Raw genomic sequence first — 16,182 nt, 5'->3', positions numbered from 1 at the left:
AACAGCTCTCCATCCATAAAGGAAACTCTACAACCAGTCTTCTTCTGGTACTCTGTCCAAGGTCCTGATTCCTTGACTAATTTGGAGCTTATTGTACCCACCTTTATTTGACTTTCCTGAGTAGGATTTGATACAGCCATAGCACGCCCTTGAGAACTGCTGCCCATCAACCTGAATAAGAATGATGGACCACTTTGTCTGATTTTGTATAAAGCAGCTTCCCAGGGTGCTATTTTAAAGTACAGATTTCTTTTCCCAACAAATTTGTGAAAAAGAGGCACTGCCAAAAATATCCATTACATTCTTAACATTGCTGTATTGTGTTCCTGTCAATTTAATTACAAAGCACATATGAAAGAAAAACAGACAGGTATATTGTAGCAGATTATAAACACATTCTACCTTGTCACTTCGCCCCCTTGACAAAATTCCTGCTGTGAGATAGAGAATTCTATAGTTATGTGATGGAAGATGTACTTTTGCAAAAGCATGGCTATTTTTCTGCATACTTCAGCTGACATTTAAACTCATTTATTTATTTTGCAGTTTTGGAGGCTGCCCAACTCCTGACGCCCTACCCAGCTTACAGTTTAAAAAGGGTGATTGATTGATTGTGTGCCATTGAGTCATTTCCAGCTCCTAGCAACCACATAAATCAATTTTCTCCACAATGATCTATCCTAACCTGTTTTTCAGGTTTCTCAACAGTGCGTCCATCACTACTGTAACTGAGTCCATCCACCTTGCTACTGGTTCTTCTCTTTTCTTTCATCTTTCTAAGCTTTAGAACCTTCTCTAGATCTTCACATGAGGTGTCCAAAGTAGGATAATTTGAGCTTGGTGAGAACTCTGGTTTGATGTGTTCAATGATCCATTGATCTGGTTTGGGAGGGGAAACAGTACCAAAGAGAGAGAGAGAGAGAGAAATAAGTGCCTTAAAGATAAACATATAAGCAAAAACTTATTCAACAGTAACTCTACCCTCAACTTACCTGGAAGAATACCTTCCTGAATTTCATCAGAATGAAAGACATTCATATCTCTGGGATGCTATTCCAGAAGGAAGGTCTCACAACAGAAAAGGCACATTTCCTGTATGTCACTAGATGATACGGCTTAATTCATGGGACTCCAAATGTCTTCAATGCATTGTTGCTTAAGTAGCTAGACAAATCTTCTGAGATATTTTTTAAACAGTGCTTATTAAGGATATCTCACAACATGTTTGTGATTGTAAATATGGCCACTGCTGCCTATTCCTTTTTGTAGCCTTATTATAATCATAGAGAGAGGGGGGAAAAAGAGCTAGACGATATGTAGCTATGCCACTCAAGCTGCAAGATAAAGGCTTCCAAGTTGAGCTTGACTCCTGATGATTACACAACCAAATTCATATTGTTGCTTGAGATAAGGGAATTGTTTACCACTTCTTTTTCCCAGGATATTTTTCAGGATGTCCACACTAGTCCACCATTCAGAATTTTCCCAATGGTCTTCCATCCTAGTTATTGGGTAGATTTGACACTCCATAGCATTTTGAAGGTCAGCCAAAGCTTGCTAAAAATGTTACCACCTGTTAAGTGGTGAAATCTAAAATGTGTTACTACCGGGTTCTGTGGGCGTGGCTTGGTGGTGGTGGGGTAATGTGACTGGGTGAGCGTGGCCAATTTTTTTTTTCTTTTAAAACCATTTTTTCTACAACCTCTTCGGCGAAGAGGTTGTAAAAAAAATGCTTTCAAAAGGCTCTGACAATCCCAGCTGAGTTGCCTGATCGGCAGAGGCTTTTTTTCTTTTAAAAGCCTCTGCCAATCAGGCAACTTAGCTTGGATCGCCAGAGGCTTTTAAAAGGAAAAAAACCTCTGCCGATCAGGCAACTCAGCTGGGATCATTAGCTGATGATCTCTTTGACGATCCCAGCTGAGCCAAGTGATCATCAGAGGCTTTTTTTTTTACTTTTAAAAGCATTTTTTTGGCCAAAGAGGTTGTAGAAAAAATGCTTTTAAAAATTAAAAGAAAAAGCCTCTGATGATTGTGCGGCTCAGCTGGGCATGGGGGTGGGGGTCAGGGATTTTTGCTACCAGTTCTCCGAACCACCCACTTCCATCACTGTCTGAACTGGGAGCATTTCATCCCTGCACCTGTTGCTCTCAAATTGTTGCCTTTGATTATTGTAATGCAAATGGTGGACTTATCAAATAGTAGAACATTTCTGAAGTAGATAATTTTTTTTAACCTAAATTACTTACTGGGGGAAAAAAAGCAACATGAGAAGTCCACATATTTTATTGAAAGTACCTTATATACTTTCATATTATATACTACCTTATATATCGGAGCCACCAAAAATACAGAAAGGGCTATAGTGCATAAAATGTCCAAGGGGTAGCTCTGTGGACAAATTAACTGAGTGAAATGGGAAATGGGATAAAGACTAACAATTCAGAAAAGAAAACTGCAAAAATAAATACTGGCTAGATTTAAGAAGTATAAAAATAGAGAAGTAAATACCATATTCTGAAAATAGCGGGAGCAAATGAGGTTTTTTAAACCAGCTACATGGATGGATTCCTTTACAAATGTTTGTCAATTTTCTCCCAAGAAATTCAGTATTAATATACCAGTGCAGCAAGGCAAGCAGTGGCTCAGTGGCTAAGACGCTGAGCTTGTCAATCAAAAGGTCGGCAGTTCAGTGGTTCAAATCCCTAGTGCCGCATAACAGGGTGAACTCCCGTTACTTGTCCCAGCTTCTGCCAGCCTAGCAGTTTGAAAGCACATAAAAAATGCAAGTAGAAAAATAGGGACCACTTTTGATGGGAAGGTAGCAGTGTTCTGTGTGCCTTTGTCATTTAGTCATGACCAGAGACGTCTTTGGACAGTGCTGGCTCTTCAGCTTTGAAATGGAGATGAGCACCGCCCCCTAGAGTTGGGAACAACTAGCACATATGCGTGAGGGGAACTTTTACCTTTATACCAGTCCAGGTAGACCTCCATCCTATGTCATGACAGTCATACATTGAAGCACTCATGTGATCAGCCTGATTTTACCATATTTTTGTGACAATTGTTAAGCTAACATAACATGGCACTTGTATATTATGGCTTAATCTGATTGGTGACCTGGATCCGACCAACCACAAATCAGGCAGCATTGGCTGGTCGGATATTGAAGATTACTGGAGGAACAGACCAGGGGTGAAATCCAGCAGGTTCTGGAGAACCGGTAGCGGAAATTTTGAGTAGTTCAGATATTGACCGGCACAGACTGGCAAATACTACCTTTGGCTGGCCCCAGAGCAGGGTGGGGATGATTGTAGTATCCTTCCCCTGCCATGCCCACCAAGCCACGCCCACAGAACCGGTAGTAAAAACATTTGGATTTCACCACTGGAACAGACCCAAGGGCTGTTAAATTGCAAATTCTCTCCAGCCAAGGTCCATCATGCTGTCAGGCACCAGGTGGTTTCCTCGTGATTAGCAAAGACTTGGTTTAACACCAAGTGTAAAAGTAAATATTCTTTTGCAATGTGATTAACTCACCCAACTGTTGTCTCTAGCCTGCTGTATGAATCCTGCCAATAAGTTTTTTTCTGCGTGGGCTGAGAACATCATTTTAAAAACATATTGTAATTTATTCAAGGGTCCAGCTGGGAATGGATGCTTGTTAAATTAACAACTTTTACATGCCTATAGTGTAGTACCGAAAGGTGTTCTTATTTACATTCTCATGCCAGACATGCTTAAAGCTCAAAGCATTGTTAGAGATGCCACACACCCATTTCATGGTCTGTTTCTGTTGCTCCCCTCTGGGAGGTGGTTTCAAAATATTTCTAGCAGGACTACCAGATTCTGTAACAGCTTTGTTCCCTATGCCATCCGTCGCAAGATTTGTTTTTCTTGCCATGTACATGTATACATCCAAACTAGACTGAGTGGTTTCTCCATGTCATATATGTGGGTCAGGGGTAGTAAAAATTTTTTTTACTACCGGTTGTGGGCGTGGCTTATTTTATGGGCGTGGTTTGATGGTCATGTGACAATTCTTTAGGATTTAGCAGAGGTACTGGTCTACCAGGCTTTTAACTGCTTGCAGAGCCGTACCAGTCTGTACCCATTTGTTTTTTGGAGCATACCGGTCTACCCATTTGTTTTTGGAGTGCACTGGTCTACCATCACACTGCCTTTTACCGCTGATCAGCTGTAGGGCGGCCCTTTGAAGCTCTGTGGCAAGAGTTTAAACAGTTTTTTGCCGCTCTGCCACCACCGAGAGCATCGGAAACCGCTTTCAGGCAGCTTGGCCTCAATTGCCAATCTACCATCTACCAATCTACGAGCAGTTTGCAAGGAGCGGATCGGTTCTAGCCGATCATTTGGGAGGGCTTCTTGGCTTCTCAGTTTAAAGCTATGGTGTCTTGTTTTTTTTTTTCCTCTTCTTTTGTCAAGTGAGCCCTGATTTTTTCCTTCTAGCCGATCAGCTGGAAGCTCAGGAGGTAGCAAATAGATTGGGAGCAGGGCCAGGCAGAGGTAGTATTTACCGGTTCTCCGAACTACTCAAAATTTCCACTACTGGTTCACAAGAACCGGGGAGAACCGGTAGCAATCCATTGCTGATGTGGGTATATACATAATGTTGTATTTATTTACTTTGTCATGTTTATGTAGTATATAGTGGAGGTGGAGAGCTTTTGAGAGCTGCATGCAACCAAATTTCATTTTAATGTACGTTCAAAGTGACATTAAATTTATTCTAAGTTTAAGTCTAAGACAGGCACATTGGGATTTTTCAAAACGTTAAGTGAGCAAGGTCCCAAAGATGCTTTTTCAAAGGGATTTTCTTTGTTTTTTTTCCCTTGAAGACGTTTCGCTTCTCATCCAAGAAGCTTCTTCAGTTCTGCACCTGGGACTGAGGAAGCTTCTTGGATGAGAAGCGAAACTTCTTCAAGGAAAACAAATAAAAGTTCGGTTGTCTTTAAACAAAAACAAAACTTTTGGGATTACCAGGATTCTGAAGGACAGAATCTCGATAGACATTGAGCGAGGAAACGCTGTAAAGGCGTCCGTGAGGGTGGTTACCGCCTGTCCCTAGTTGCGCTCCGTCTTTTGTTCCTTTGCAAATCGAGGGCGCAGAAGAGCGAGGACTTCGGATAAGATCTCGGGGGGGGGGGGGAGGGAGAAGCGAAGCCTTCCCCACCCCAACCAACTTCCACCGGCGGGCAGGAGGCGTCCTTCTCTTTCTATTCCGCCTCCCACGCAGGCGCCCCTTTACTCCCCCTCGCTTGAGACCGTGGCCGGCTTCTGGCCGCTGCTAAACCCGCTTTCCCTTTTCGCCGTCCGGGCTTAGCGGACGGAATTGCAACGGGAAGAGGAAAAGCGAGGAGCAAAGGGAGGAGGGGCGGAGTTCGGCCTTTGTGACGCCACCGCCATCTCGCCTCCCTTCCCCGGCTTTTCCCCCTCCCCCCCCGCGCCCGCCCCCCACCATTGCTTTCCCCCTCCCCTCTCTTTTTTTGTTAATGAAAAACTGTCCCGCGCTCCGCCCCCAGCGCGCGCTCGCCGTGAATTGCCCGGCCGAGGAGCTTGTGCGTCCGGCGTGCGCGCGCCCCCCCCCCGCTCCCCTTCCCTCGCCCTCTTGCTCTCTCCCGCCTTTCTTAGCCACTGCCCGGTCTGCGCTCCCCCCCCCCCTCTCTCTCTCTCCACACCAGCGCCAGGCTCGCGCGCCCATCCGGCCACCAGCGCGCGCGCAGGTGCTTTCCCAAGCCTCGCCTCGCCTCGCCCCCCTCCCCTCCCCGCCCACGCCTCCTTGTCTCCGCTTTCTCCTCCGCCCGCCCCCCCCCCAACCACTCCTCACCGCCGAAGAAGCGTCACTGGGAAGCTAGAGGGTGGGCTCTTGGAAGAGAAGGAGGGCGCAGAGAAGACAAAATGAGGGAGGCTTCCCGTTAGCTGCAGGAGCGCCGCCGCCGCCGCCGCTCCATCCCACGTGAAGAGTCGGGAAAGGCCAAGAAGCAACCGCAAGGAGCCGGTCCCTTTCTCTCTCTCTCTCTCTCTCTCTGGACTCTGGGAAAGCAAGAAGCCTTAGATCCGCCAGCTGACTTTTCTCCGGCCTCTGCCTCTCCCGCTTTTCCCGCTCCTCTCCTGGCGTTTGCTGTACCGAGGAAGGGGCCTCGTCTCCCGCGCCCTGGCCGCTGCTTGCCTTCCGCCGCGCCGGGTCTCCAACTGGCTTGTTGCAGCTCCCTTCCCCATCCCAGTGCGGGGGGGGGGCTCCCTTTCTCTCTCCTCCCGCCCGCCGTCCAAAGCCTGAATCCCTCCGGCTTCTTTCTGTCTGCCTGGTCTGGCTTCATCCATCCTTTCACGCCGGTCTCCTTCCTCCCAACGGGAACGGGATACACTAATCCACACCCCGCCCTTTTAAACATAGGAGAAGCTCCTTTCACTTTATCGCTTCCCCCCCCCTTCATCTGCTTTTCAATAGTCCAGGTTCTCCCTTCACTTATTTCGGACCCTGCCTGCTCACCCCAAGAGGTCTCCACCTCTTCTTCTCCCTTGGGTCACTCCCCAGCTTGGCCGCTTTCGCCTGCAATTTGACAGCCAAGGAAAAGGAGGCTAGTAGATGTGGGGAACCCCCCCCCCCTTTCCCCATGCCTTCGATGACTGATTGCCTGACCGCTGGTGTTGGATGGCCAGAAGAGAAAGTGGACAGCCCACTCGGCGATTTCATCTGAGGGATGCCGGAGGTGACCGAGATGATGACTTGATGTTTGGCTTTGCCATGGATGGGTTGAGATGCTTTATGGTTGCCTTGGTCACGCTGCTCCTCTATTGCCCAGGTCCGCCTTGGTGCACTGCCCGACACCTGGTGCTTTGGACAGGGTTCCCGGTATTGCTGCCCATCTTGCTGTCGGTGCCGGCAACTCTGACTTCCCCAATAGCAGGTAAGGGGATAGAAAAGGTTGTCCTCCAGTCCCAGGTTTCGGCTTCCTGGCTTCCGTATCTCTTTTCAGCTTCTTTTGTTGAGCCTGCAATTAGGGTTCCTTTTTACGTCTTAGGAAAAGTCCTGTTGTTTTTACCTTCCCAGCAGACATTGTAGCCAAAGGCTTTTTAGAATCATTCCCGTCTTTCTCATCCTGCCTTCATTTGCAGGACAGTTATAAATGATGGTTTCTCCACCAAATAAAAGTGTTTCTGCAATACTATACGGATGTGCAACTGTGAGGATGTAGAACAATTAAGCTTATGCCTCTCATTTTTTTATGTATCGTGGAAAGGAAATCTGTTTGCCTTTTGCTAGGCTTGTATGGTTAAATTGGAGAAATACTTTCGAAAATTGTTTTTACAAAGGCAATATATTCTTTCATTTGCCGGTGAAATAAATAAATAACCGCCATCCTTCTGTGTGTGGAAAGGGTAGGAGGCCCTGTCTATTGGAATGGATAAGGAGTGGCTTGTTGCTTGTAATTGAATTGTATTTGGAAAATGGATATGCCTCTAAAAACTAATATACCTACATTAACAATGTATATGGAATTTGCATTGTTTTGGGGAATGGTGAAGCATTTTTCAAAATAAGTGCTTAGCTGTTTGGAAAGGTCTTCGTATTGGCTTCTATGATTCTGGGTGCATTTATTTGCAGCTCATTGTAGAATCACAAGGGCTGGAAATGAGAGCCATATATAACTGTACAGTTAAACCTTGTTCCCATTTGTGTGTTCAAATGGATCTGGTTTTGAAATCACTCTAGTTTGTTAGCATTAAACTGCAAGGCTATTTTATTTTGCTTTCTACTTATAGTAGACTTTGAAATCCAGCTGGGTAATTGAATTATATAAGTGGTCTAAATGAATTAAATAAATCATAAAGGTGGCAAACACATTATCTAAACAGTTTCCATTTCTAAAAAGATTCCTTCCTTCTTTCCTCCTTGACTGCCTGCCTGCCTGCCTGTCTCATAAAAAGGAAATTACCAAAGGAAAACCTTATTATAAACTTTCATGTGAACTGAAGTTCAGCACACCTGGAGGGGTACTAAGAGAGGGTACTAAGATGGGGAAGTCTGATTTATCTTGCAGTTCAATTACTTCCAGGTACATGGCATGCCAGTACTGATAAAAGTGATGTTGGTAAGATGTTGGCTTTCTCTAGAACTGACCTAGCTACAATTTGGAACTCCCATCCTGATATCTCCACTTGGAAAGTTCTTTTTCAGCAAATGGTAGAAAAAAACTTATCAGACTTTTATTGAAAATTGAATTATCACAATACCTAAGCCTTCTCAGTTACGGTTGATGACTTGTTTGAATGTTATGCTTAATCACAGTATCAGTAACATTATGTTGCTGTTCTAAATACTAAGAAACAACATTGGAAGACAGCTGGGGAAATCAGAGTTGGATTCTTAGGATTTATAGTACCTTCAGGATTGAAAAAAATCAAGTTGGAACACTGAGAAAGGGCAATTTCTTACTCTGGAAATCGAGGTGGATTTAAAAAAAAGTAACATCAGGGTGGATTTGATTCCTAGGGAAGGAATCAGGTTGGGAAAGAGATCAAGTGGGTCAACATGTATGGAGCTATGGTTTAGATATGAAATTGATATAATTGATTGAATAACCATTGTTAACTGCTGCAATTAATGCAATTAGACATAACATATAGCATGATATCACAATAATATGGTTCGCTCAACATGTTAAGTCAAAAACAAGTAAACTTCTTGATATAATGTGTTTGCATGGACAAGGATTATTCCTTGTGGACGTTTGTACACTTTTAGATTAGATTCAGAGACATTCTTGCTATCCCATTTCTAGCTGAATAGAATATACTGAGTGAAAGATGTGTCAAGAGATTCTGCAGTTTGGAGAGTATGGACATCTTTTAAAAGCGCCTTGTTTTAATTATTATGCCCATTTATCATTGGTATATACTATCGTCCCTTGGAAATGGTATATTGAGGCTGAACACACTAACTAAAATTTGGAATCTACAGATCTACTTTATCTGACATGTTGGAGAAGACTGACATATATCCTACTGTTTGACAAACTGACAAGACTTCTAAGATCTCTTCTTTGCAAAAAGAATGGCTGGCATTCTTCAGGTCTGCCAGGCAATTTACCTCGTTCAGGTTTTACCACGCTTCAGGTGTTGCAGTCATTATTCAACCGGTGCAGCCTTTACTGAGATCTACTAGACAAGTTCAGCAAGAATGATTAAATTTTGCCAGCACATTTATCCTAGTTCTTTTCTTTCTCCTCGTTATGTCAGGATTAACTGTTCTGCACTGACATTTTTTCCTTCTCCGATGTAAACTGTCTTTTATGTTGTTACACATTTTCTTGTCTGCAGTCAAGACAGGTGGAGCTGCAGTGGAAAGTTGAACCAGGTCATTTATGGAAAATGTGTCTGGTTGCACTCTGGGAATTAGTTTGACACCCATTCTCAAATGCACTCTATTCCTTGCCTCCTTTTCTAAGCAGATCTGAATCTCTTTTCCATTAAGGAGGTATTGATATCTTTATAGTCATCTATTACGGGAAACGTGATTCTGTTTAGGAGAACTTGAATATCCTGATTTTGAAAAATCACTTGATTTGCCCAGAGAAGTAGGTTTCAAAAACAGATTTTTAAATTGACTGAAAAGGCTTATCTTAAAATGACTGAAAAATCCTTATCTACATTTTGAACTATGCTACTGATAATTTTTTCCAGACGTCACAGTTTTACTTTTTTCAGCAAATAGATTTTTTTTATAATATATGCAGGTGGATTTTTTTTTCCTCTTGGCTTTGTAAGTATAAACATGGCACTTGTTGAGTTATTACAGTGTTGTTGTTATTAATATTATTTTTAAAAAGCTCTTCTGTTCTGTGTTCTTGTTATAGTATTATAATCATATATTTCTTTTGCATATTGTTCAAAGTGTTCTGCATGAATTGTTCCATTGTATAAGGATATTGTCAGTTTTAAAACAAGATATTTATTCTGTGATCTAATTTGCACTAAGGCTAAAGTTATATTCTGTTTTAACCTATTTAGCAAAAGTAGTAGGTTAGATATTAGATGGGTTATCTTATCAATCCTTCAAGTTTTTCAAAACAAATTGATATTGTAATAATTATAATAGCCTTAAAATGAAGCCATTGGTGGTAGCAATATTTCTTTCTTTCCTTCCTTCCTTCCTTCCTTCCTTCCTTCCTTCCTTCCTTCCTTCCTTCCTTCGACTTACATGCCACTCCAATAGATAATTGATTGTGACCAACTTATGATCCTACTTCACTCAAAGATGTGAGAAGTATTGGGAAGTAACTAGTTGGCAACCTTAAACACTCAAAGAGCCACAAAGGTCCTAACCGGAAGCCCCCCATTCAATTCTTTAGTTTCGGGGTGAGGTATCATCAATATGCTGATGATACTCAGTTATACAACTCCACCCTGGACCACCCTGGGGATGCCCTTTCCGTGATGTCCCGATGCCTGGAGGCGGTGCAGGCCTGGATGGGTAGAAACAGGCTCAGACTCAACCCCTCCAAGACTGAGTGGCTGTGGATGCCGGCACCTCGTGTTCTAGAGGTCCCATCTCTTTTGATGGGGGGGGGGAGGTTCTTGCTCCCGTTGAAAGGGCTTGCAACTTGGGTGTCCTCCTGGATTCCCGGCTGTCTCTGGAAGATCATTTGACGGCCGTGACCAGGGGGGCTTTTCCACAGGTTCGCCTGGTGCCCCAGTTGCGCCCTTTCCTGGACCGAGATGCCCTTCACATGGTCACTCATGCCCTGGTTACTTCTCGTTTGGATTACTGCAACTCTCTCTACATGGGGCTTCTCTTGAGGTGCACATGGAGGCTCCAGCTGGTCCAGAATGCGGCTGCGCGGGTTGTTACGGGAGTTCCCTGTTACTCCCATGTAACACCTCTCCTGTGCGAGCTGCACTGGTTACCAGTGGTCCTCCGGATCCACTTCAAGGTGCTGGTACTCACCTTTAAAGCCCTACATGGCTTAGGTCCAGGGTACTTGCAGGAACATCCCCTGCCTGCCTCCCACCGTCCTGTCCGCTCACATAGGGCTGCCCTCCTCAGGGTACCGTCGGCCAGACAATGTCGGCTGGCGACGTCCAGGGGTAGGGCATTCTCTGTGGGCGCTCCTACCCTCTGGAATGAGTTACCCACCGAGCTCCAGAGGGCGCCTGATCTCCGCTCCTTCCGTCGGGGCCTAAGGACTTGGCTATGTCAACAAATAGGCTGAGTTCCGATTCTGGGGTTTTATTATTTATTATTTTGATTTTAATTGGTTTTAATTAGACTCTTCTTTTATCATTGTATGTTTCTAGCTTGTGTTCGCCGCCCTGAGTCCTTTGGGAGAAGGGCGGCATATAAATTTGTGTTAAATAATAAATAATAAATAAATAATAAATAAATAAATAAATAAATAAATAAATAAATAAATAAATAAATAAATAAATAAATTCTTGAGGCGACCAGAAGTCTGGTTCCCCCCATCAGAGAGTCTCTTCCTAGCATGGCATACTTTTTCCTCTACCTGTCCTAACCAAAAGCCCTATCAATTGTAGAGCTGACCGACGACAAGGAGCCGCAGCAGAGGGATGAAAGAGCCACATGTGGCTCCAGAGCCGAGGGTTGCTGACCTCTGAACTAGATAAACAATGTTATATAGTAAATATCCTATGCTGCAGGAACATTGTATGTCACTAATATATCTACTGAAACTAGACAATAGTTAGACAAATATTCAAATGAGGATAAGGGATATGTTTATAATATCAAAGTAACAATGTACGATGAGTGGGAATTGTATCTGTAGTTATGTTGAAATAGGTATGGAAATAACAAAGCCAGGATGGTCGCACTGTGTCCATTGTTTTAATGTTTATTTAATAAAAATTTATTTTTTTAAAAAAAAATTCTATTTTTTAAACTGGTACATAGGAATTATTTAATACAGGTAGTCCTCGACTTCTAACCATTCATTTAGTGATCCTCCACTGTTACAATGGCACTGAAAAAAGTGACTTACAACCAGTCCTCACCCTTAAATCCTTTGCAGCATCCCCACAATCACATAATCATAATTCAGGTCCTTGGCAACTGAAGTATATTTATGATGGTTGCAGTGGGGTCATGGGATAGCCATTTACCATCTTCTCATCCGGCTTTGGCACACAAAGTCAGTGAGGGAAGCTGGATTGGCTTTGATTCGTTTAACTGCAGTGATTCACTTAACAACCATGACCAAAAAAGGTCACAAAATCAGGCCAGGTTCACTCAACAACCACCTTGCTTATCAAGGTAATTCTGGTCCTGATTGTGAGAGTAAATTAGTATAACAGTGGTGAAATCTAAAATTTGTTACTACCGGTTCTGTGGATGTGGCTTGGTGGTGGGGTGGGGGGAGTAATGTGACTGGGTGGGCGTGGCCTTTTTTTTTTTTTTTTACTTTTAAAACCATTTTTTCTACAACCTCTTCTGCAAAGCGGTTGTAAAAAAATGCTTTCAAAAGGCTCTGACGATCCCAGCTGAGTTGCCTAATCGTCAGAGGGTTTTTTAAAAACCCTCTGCCATCAGGCAACTCAGCTGGGATCGTCAGAGCCATTTAAAAGAAAAAAAGCCTCTGATGATCGCGTGGCTCAGCTGGGCATGGGGGGGGCAGGGATTTTTGCTATCGGTTCTCCGAACCACCCGCCTCCATCGCTACCGGATCAGGCGATCCAGCCCGAACCGGGAGCATTTCAGCCCTGTTGTATAAATATTACAATGTATTTGGTCCAAAATCTATTGAAGCAAAGCTATGCACAACTTTCATGGTGGAATTGTGTGCTTAGAAGAGCAGATTCTTTGCCTCTTTTTAGACTAGCAAGATCATTTATTCGAAAACTAACTAATTAGAAGTTACGACATTTCTAAAGCAAAGGTTGGCATGTAATTAATTGAACGTAACAGCATGCCTCCCCTGACATTGACAGTAAATTTCCCTGCACTGGGTGCCTATGTTTGTTATTTGCATAATAATATAATTTTGAATAAGCATGTGGTTATATGCTTTGAACATTAAAATATGTCCATATTGCACTACCAATCATTTTACTATTTTATAAAGTCATATTTTTCTATTAACATTTGAACTGGAAATATGGAGTTTGTCTTCCCCCAGGGTTTTGTAGGAGAATAATTTAAAATTACCTGTAATTTAGGTTTTCTGATTTTTTTTAAATAAATGAATTTTAATTTTGTAATTTGTTTTCAAGCATGGTTGGTTTTACTATGATGGTTTTATTTAGATCTGTTTTATTGCTCTTTTGTAAACTACCCTGAGATTTCATGAAAGACAAAGAGTGAATTAGTAAAATAAACAATAATAATAATAGGAAGCAGTGGTTTGATCCAAGAAAGAAATGAAACAGAATATGGGTGCTTAAAAATTACCCCAAGACTTAATGTGAATGATTAAATCAAAGACTACTATTTATAGGTGAACCAAACCAATGCTTTTATTAGTTATATATGCAGTTTTTAAAAAATTACATGTGTAGGAGTTACTATTTATATGACTACAAGGAATTATTTTAAACCAGATTAATTTAAAGGAATTAAATTTAAATTTCTTAAATAAACCTTGATACTTGTAATTAATTTTTATCCACGGTTTTTAAACATTCAATCTGGTTCTTGATCAGAGGTGGATTCTACTTACCTTTACTACCGGTTTGCAACAGGAGTGCGTGCATGCACAGATTTGCGCATGCGCAAATCGTCAATTATCCGGGTGGGTGCGTGGAGCCTCCCACCGCTTTTACTACCGGTTCTAAAGAACCGGACAGAACCCGGAGCAACCCACCACTGTCCTTGATGAAAAAAAACCCCTGAACTTAGTTTGAAAACTTATTATACAATAAAACAGATTATGATGAACCATAATTAAGAAAAGGAAACATTTCACAACAATAAAGTTTTAAGGTAATAAAATCTCCTGATACAATCCTACTTTTGCTTGGACCATAATAAATGGATCCTCTAGCCCATTGTGTGTGGTGTTAAACTCTGTCGCGTCACGTGATGTATCGTGACGTATCGTGATGTTTTTTGCCTTTGTGAAGCCAGGGTGGGCATGGCCTACATGTGACGCATCTGGCCCGCGGGCCACCAATTTGACAGGCCTGCTGACTTCTTTATCACTGGGGGATAGATTTCATTTTGCAGGAAAATGATCATTATCACATAAATAAGCTATCAGGCCTGGAAGCCATCTTTTGTATTAGGCCTTCAGACCTGCCACGTTTACTACTGTGGGAAACTGGGAGGGGGGATTGCGTGAGCATGGGTGAAGTATAGGCAAAATAACATTCCTTTCTCAAGAAGTCAAGGCCAAGTTGCCCTGCACCTGGAAGGCTGGACCTGGGAGGCATCTCCAGTGGGTACAGTGCTTGATTGGACCATGTGATGGACTTGTGGGCAGGGACTTGAACTTTTCTTTGGATGGGGAAAACCTGGAAGCTTTCAGATTTGGGTTTTCCCAGATGTGCCAATATGATATCTCTAATAAAATGTAACTTTGATGAAACTCAAGCCTCAGTTTTCTTTCGTTGGGGTGTTACTTGGAACCCTGACATTAGCATTACTCTAGCTGTCTCCTCACTTCTCTCCACTATAAGCAAGCCAGGTAACTTTCTAAACAGTGAATAATGACTGTGGAGTACTAAACTGATTTAAATGGGATCCCTAATCTCCATGATCCTTGCAAAGTAGTTAGAAGGACCCCTTTGACTTGCTGTAATACTTTTCTTTGGCCATTGATGAAAGATATAGAATGAATCCACTTTTGGAATGTCTATGCCCCTGTAGTTTTGGACACATTCAAGGTGACTTTCATATTCATTCTATACAGATATTGTAAGAACTCTAATCTCTAGGCTATGTGAAATGTTTTCTCACAACTGGCTGGAAAATTTTATACCATAGAAATGCATCTATCTATGTACGGTATGTATGCATGTATATACTGTATGTATTGGATTTATAAATGTCACTCCAATGGTTTTAGGCAGTTACAGGGCTGTTCAGTGATTGGAATGACTGAATGACTGACTGACTGACTGACTGATTCATTTTAAGTAGGATTTATGATTTTTTCAGAACAATAGGTTGCCTACTTATATACTGTAGTTAAACCAAATTACAATAATTTAGGGGAATCACATTATTAAAAAAATGGTTGCAAAGTTTGTTCTAAAACCTTGCGTACTGTGTAGCTAAATTTTTCTGTTAAAATCTAGCGATGGATTGATACAAAATTAACAGATGCTGCATTCGGTTCTGAGGAAATAAAAATCATTATATTTAATGAGTTAAATATAAACATTTCTATATCATTCCCATTTTAAAAAGCCCTCAAAAGTACTACACATCTGGACCTTATTTCCAATTAAGCATATATTGTGCTATAATAAAGCTATCATTTGGGACATTGAGTTATCTATTGTTTCAAATATAGTTTTATCCTCTTATTTATAATGAGCAACACAATGTAGCTCTCAGTTTTGATCTGTTATAGCAGTTTTGCTACTACAAGAGATCACCCCGTGATAATCAAGGTGTACATTACTTAAGATGGCTAACTTAATTTGGTCCTTGAGATGTCTAAAATACCCTAAGTGATATAAAATGCAATAATATTGCCAATTAATTATTAGGTATTCACTGTCTCCTCATGACACACTGCTGCTAATCTGTTTACCTAATAGTTGAGCCAGGAAGCATATCATTTAAAAAAAAACCTGTTTTGTAAACTCTATCCTCCCAAAATAAGGCATCCCCCGATAATAAGCCCAATCGGGCTTTTGAGTGCATGGCAATAAGGCCGAGCACTTATTTCAGGATTCAAAAAAATATCACACAGGGTCTTATTTTTGGGGAAACACGGTATTCTTCTGTGTATGATTTCTATGATTTCTCATAGCTGACTACCGATCTCTTGGCTTCATTTATATTCCATCTTTCTTCCAGGATCTCAAGACAATATACACTGCTCAAAAAAATAAAGGGAACACAAGCAGAAGACATCCGAGATCTGAATGAATGAAATAGCCTTATTAAATACTTTGTTCGTTACATACAGTAGTTTTGTGTTCCCTTTAGTTGTTTGAGCAGTGTATAAACTACTGTATGTAACGAACAAAGTATTTAAT

The 16,182-nt window shown here is 42.0% G+C and overlaps 1 protein-coding gene and 1 long non-coding RNA gene across 4 annotated transcripts in view; one reads left to right on the top strand and one right to left on the bottom strand.

Moving 5' to 3' along the window:
• Nucleotides 1–202: 202 nt before the first annotated feature.
• Nucleotides 203–5,976, bottom strand: LOC117655674 (uncharacterized). Its single transcript, XR_004588753.3, has 2 exons — nt 5,843–5,976; nt 203–879 (listed from the first exon to the last, which is right to left on the bottom strand). It is a non-coding gene; the product is annotated as an uncharacterized LOC117655674 (long non-coding RNA).
• Nucleotides 5,465–16,182, top strand: part of KIAA1549 (KIAA1549 ortholog) — a 133,754-nt gene continuing 123,036 nt past the window's right edge. For all 3 annotated transcript variants that reach the window (XM_087873771.1, XM_087873773.1, XM_034403287.3), the window contains exon 1: nt 5,465–6,923. In XM_087873771.1, the coding sequence (XP_087729897.1) occupies nt 6,668–6,923 (256 nt within the window). In that variant the 5' untranslated portion in view covers nt 5,465–6,667. The remainder of the gene's footprint in view (nt 6,924–16,182) is intronic.

Source organism: Pantherophis guttatus, chromosome 7 (genome assembly GCF_059756535.1).
Source record: "Pantherophis guttatus breed Tessera chromosome 7, ASM5975653v1, whole genome shotgun sequence".
Taxonomy (NCBI): domain Eukaryota; kingdom Metazoa; phylum Chordata; class Lepidosauria; order Squamata; family Colubridae; genus Pantherophis; species Pantherophis guttatus.
Note: the sequence above shows the minus strand (reverse complement) of the source record. Positions and strands in the feature narration are given on the sequence as shown.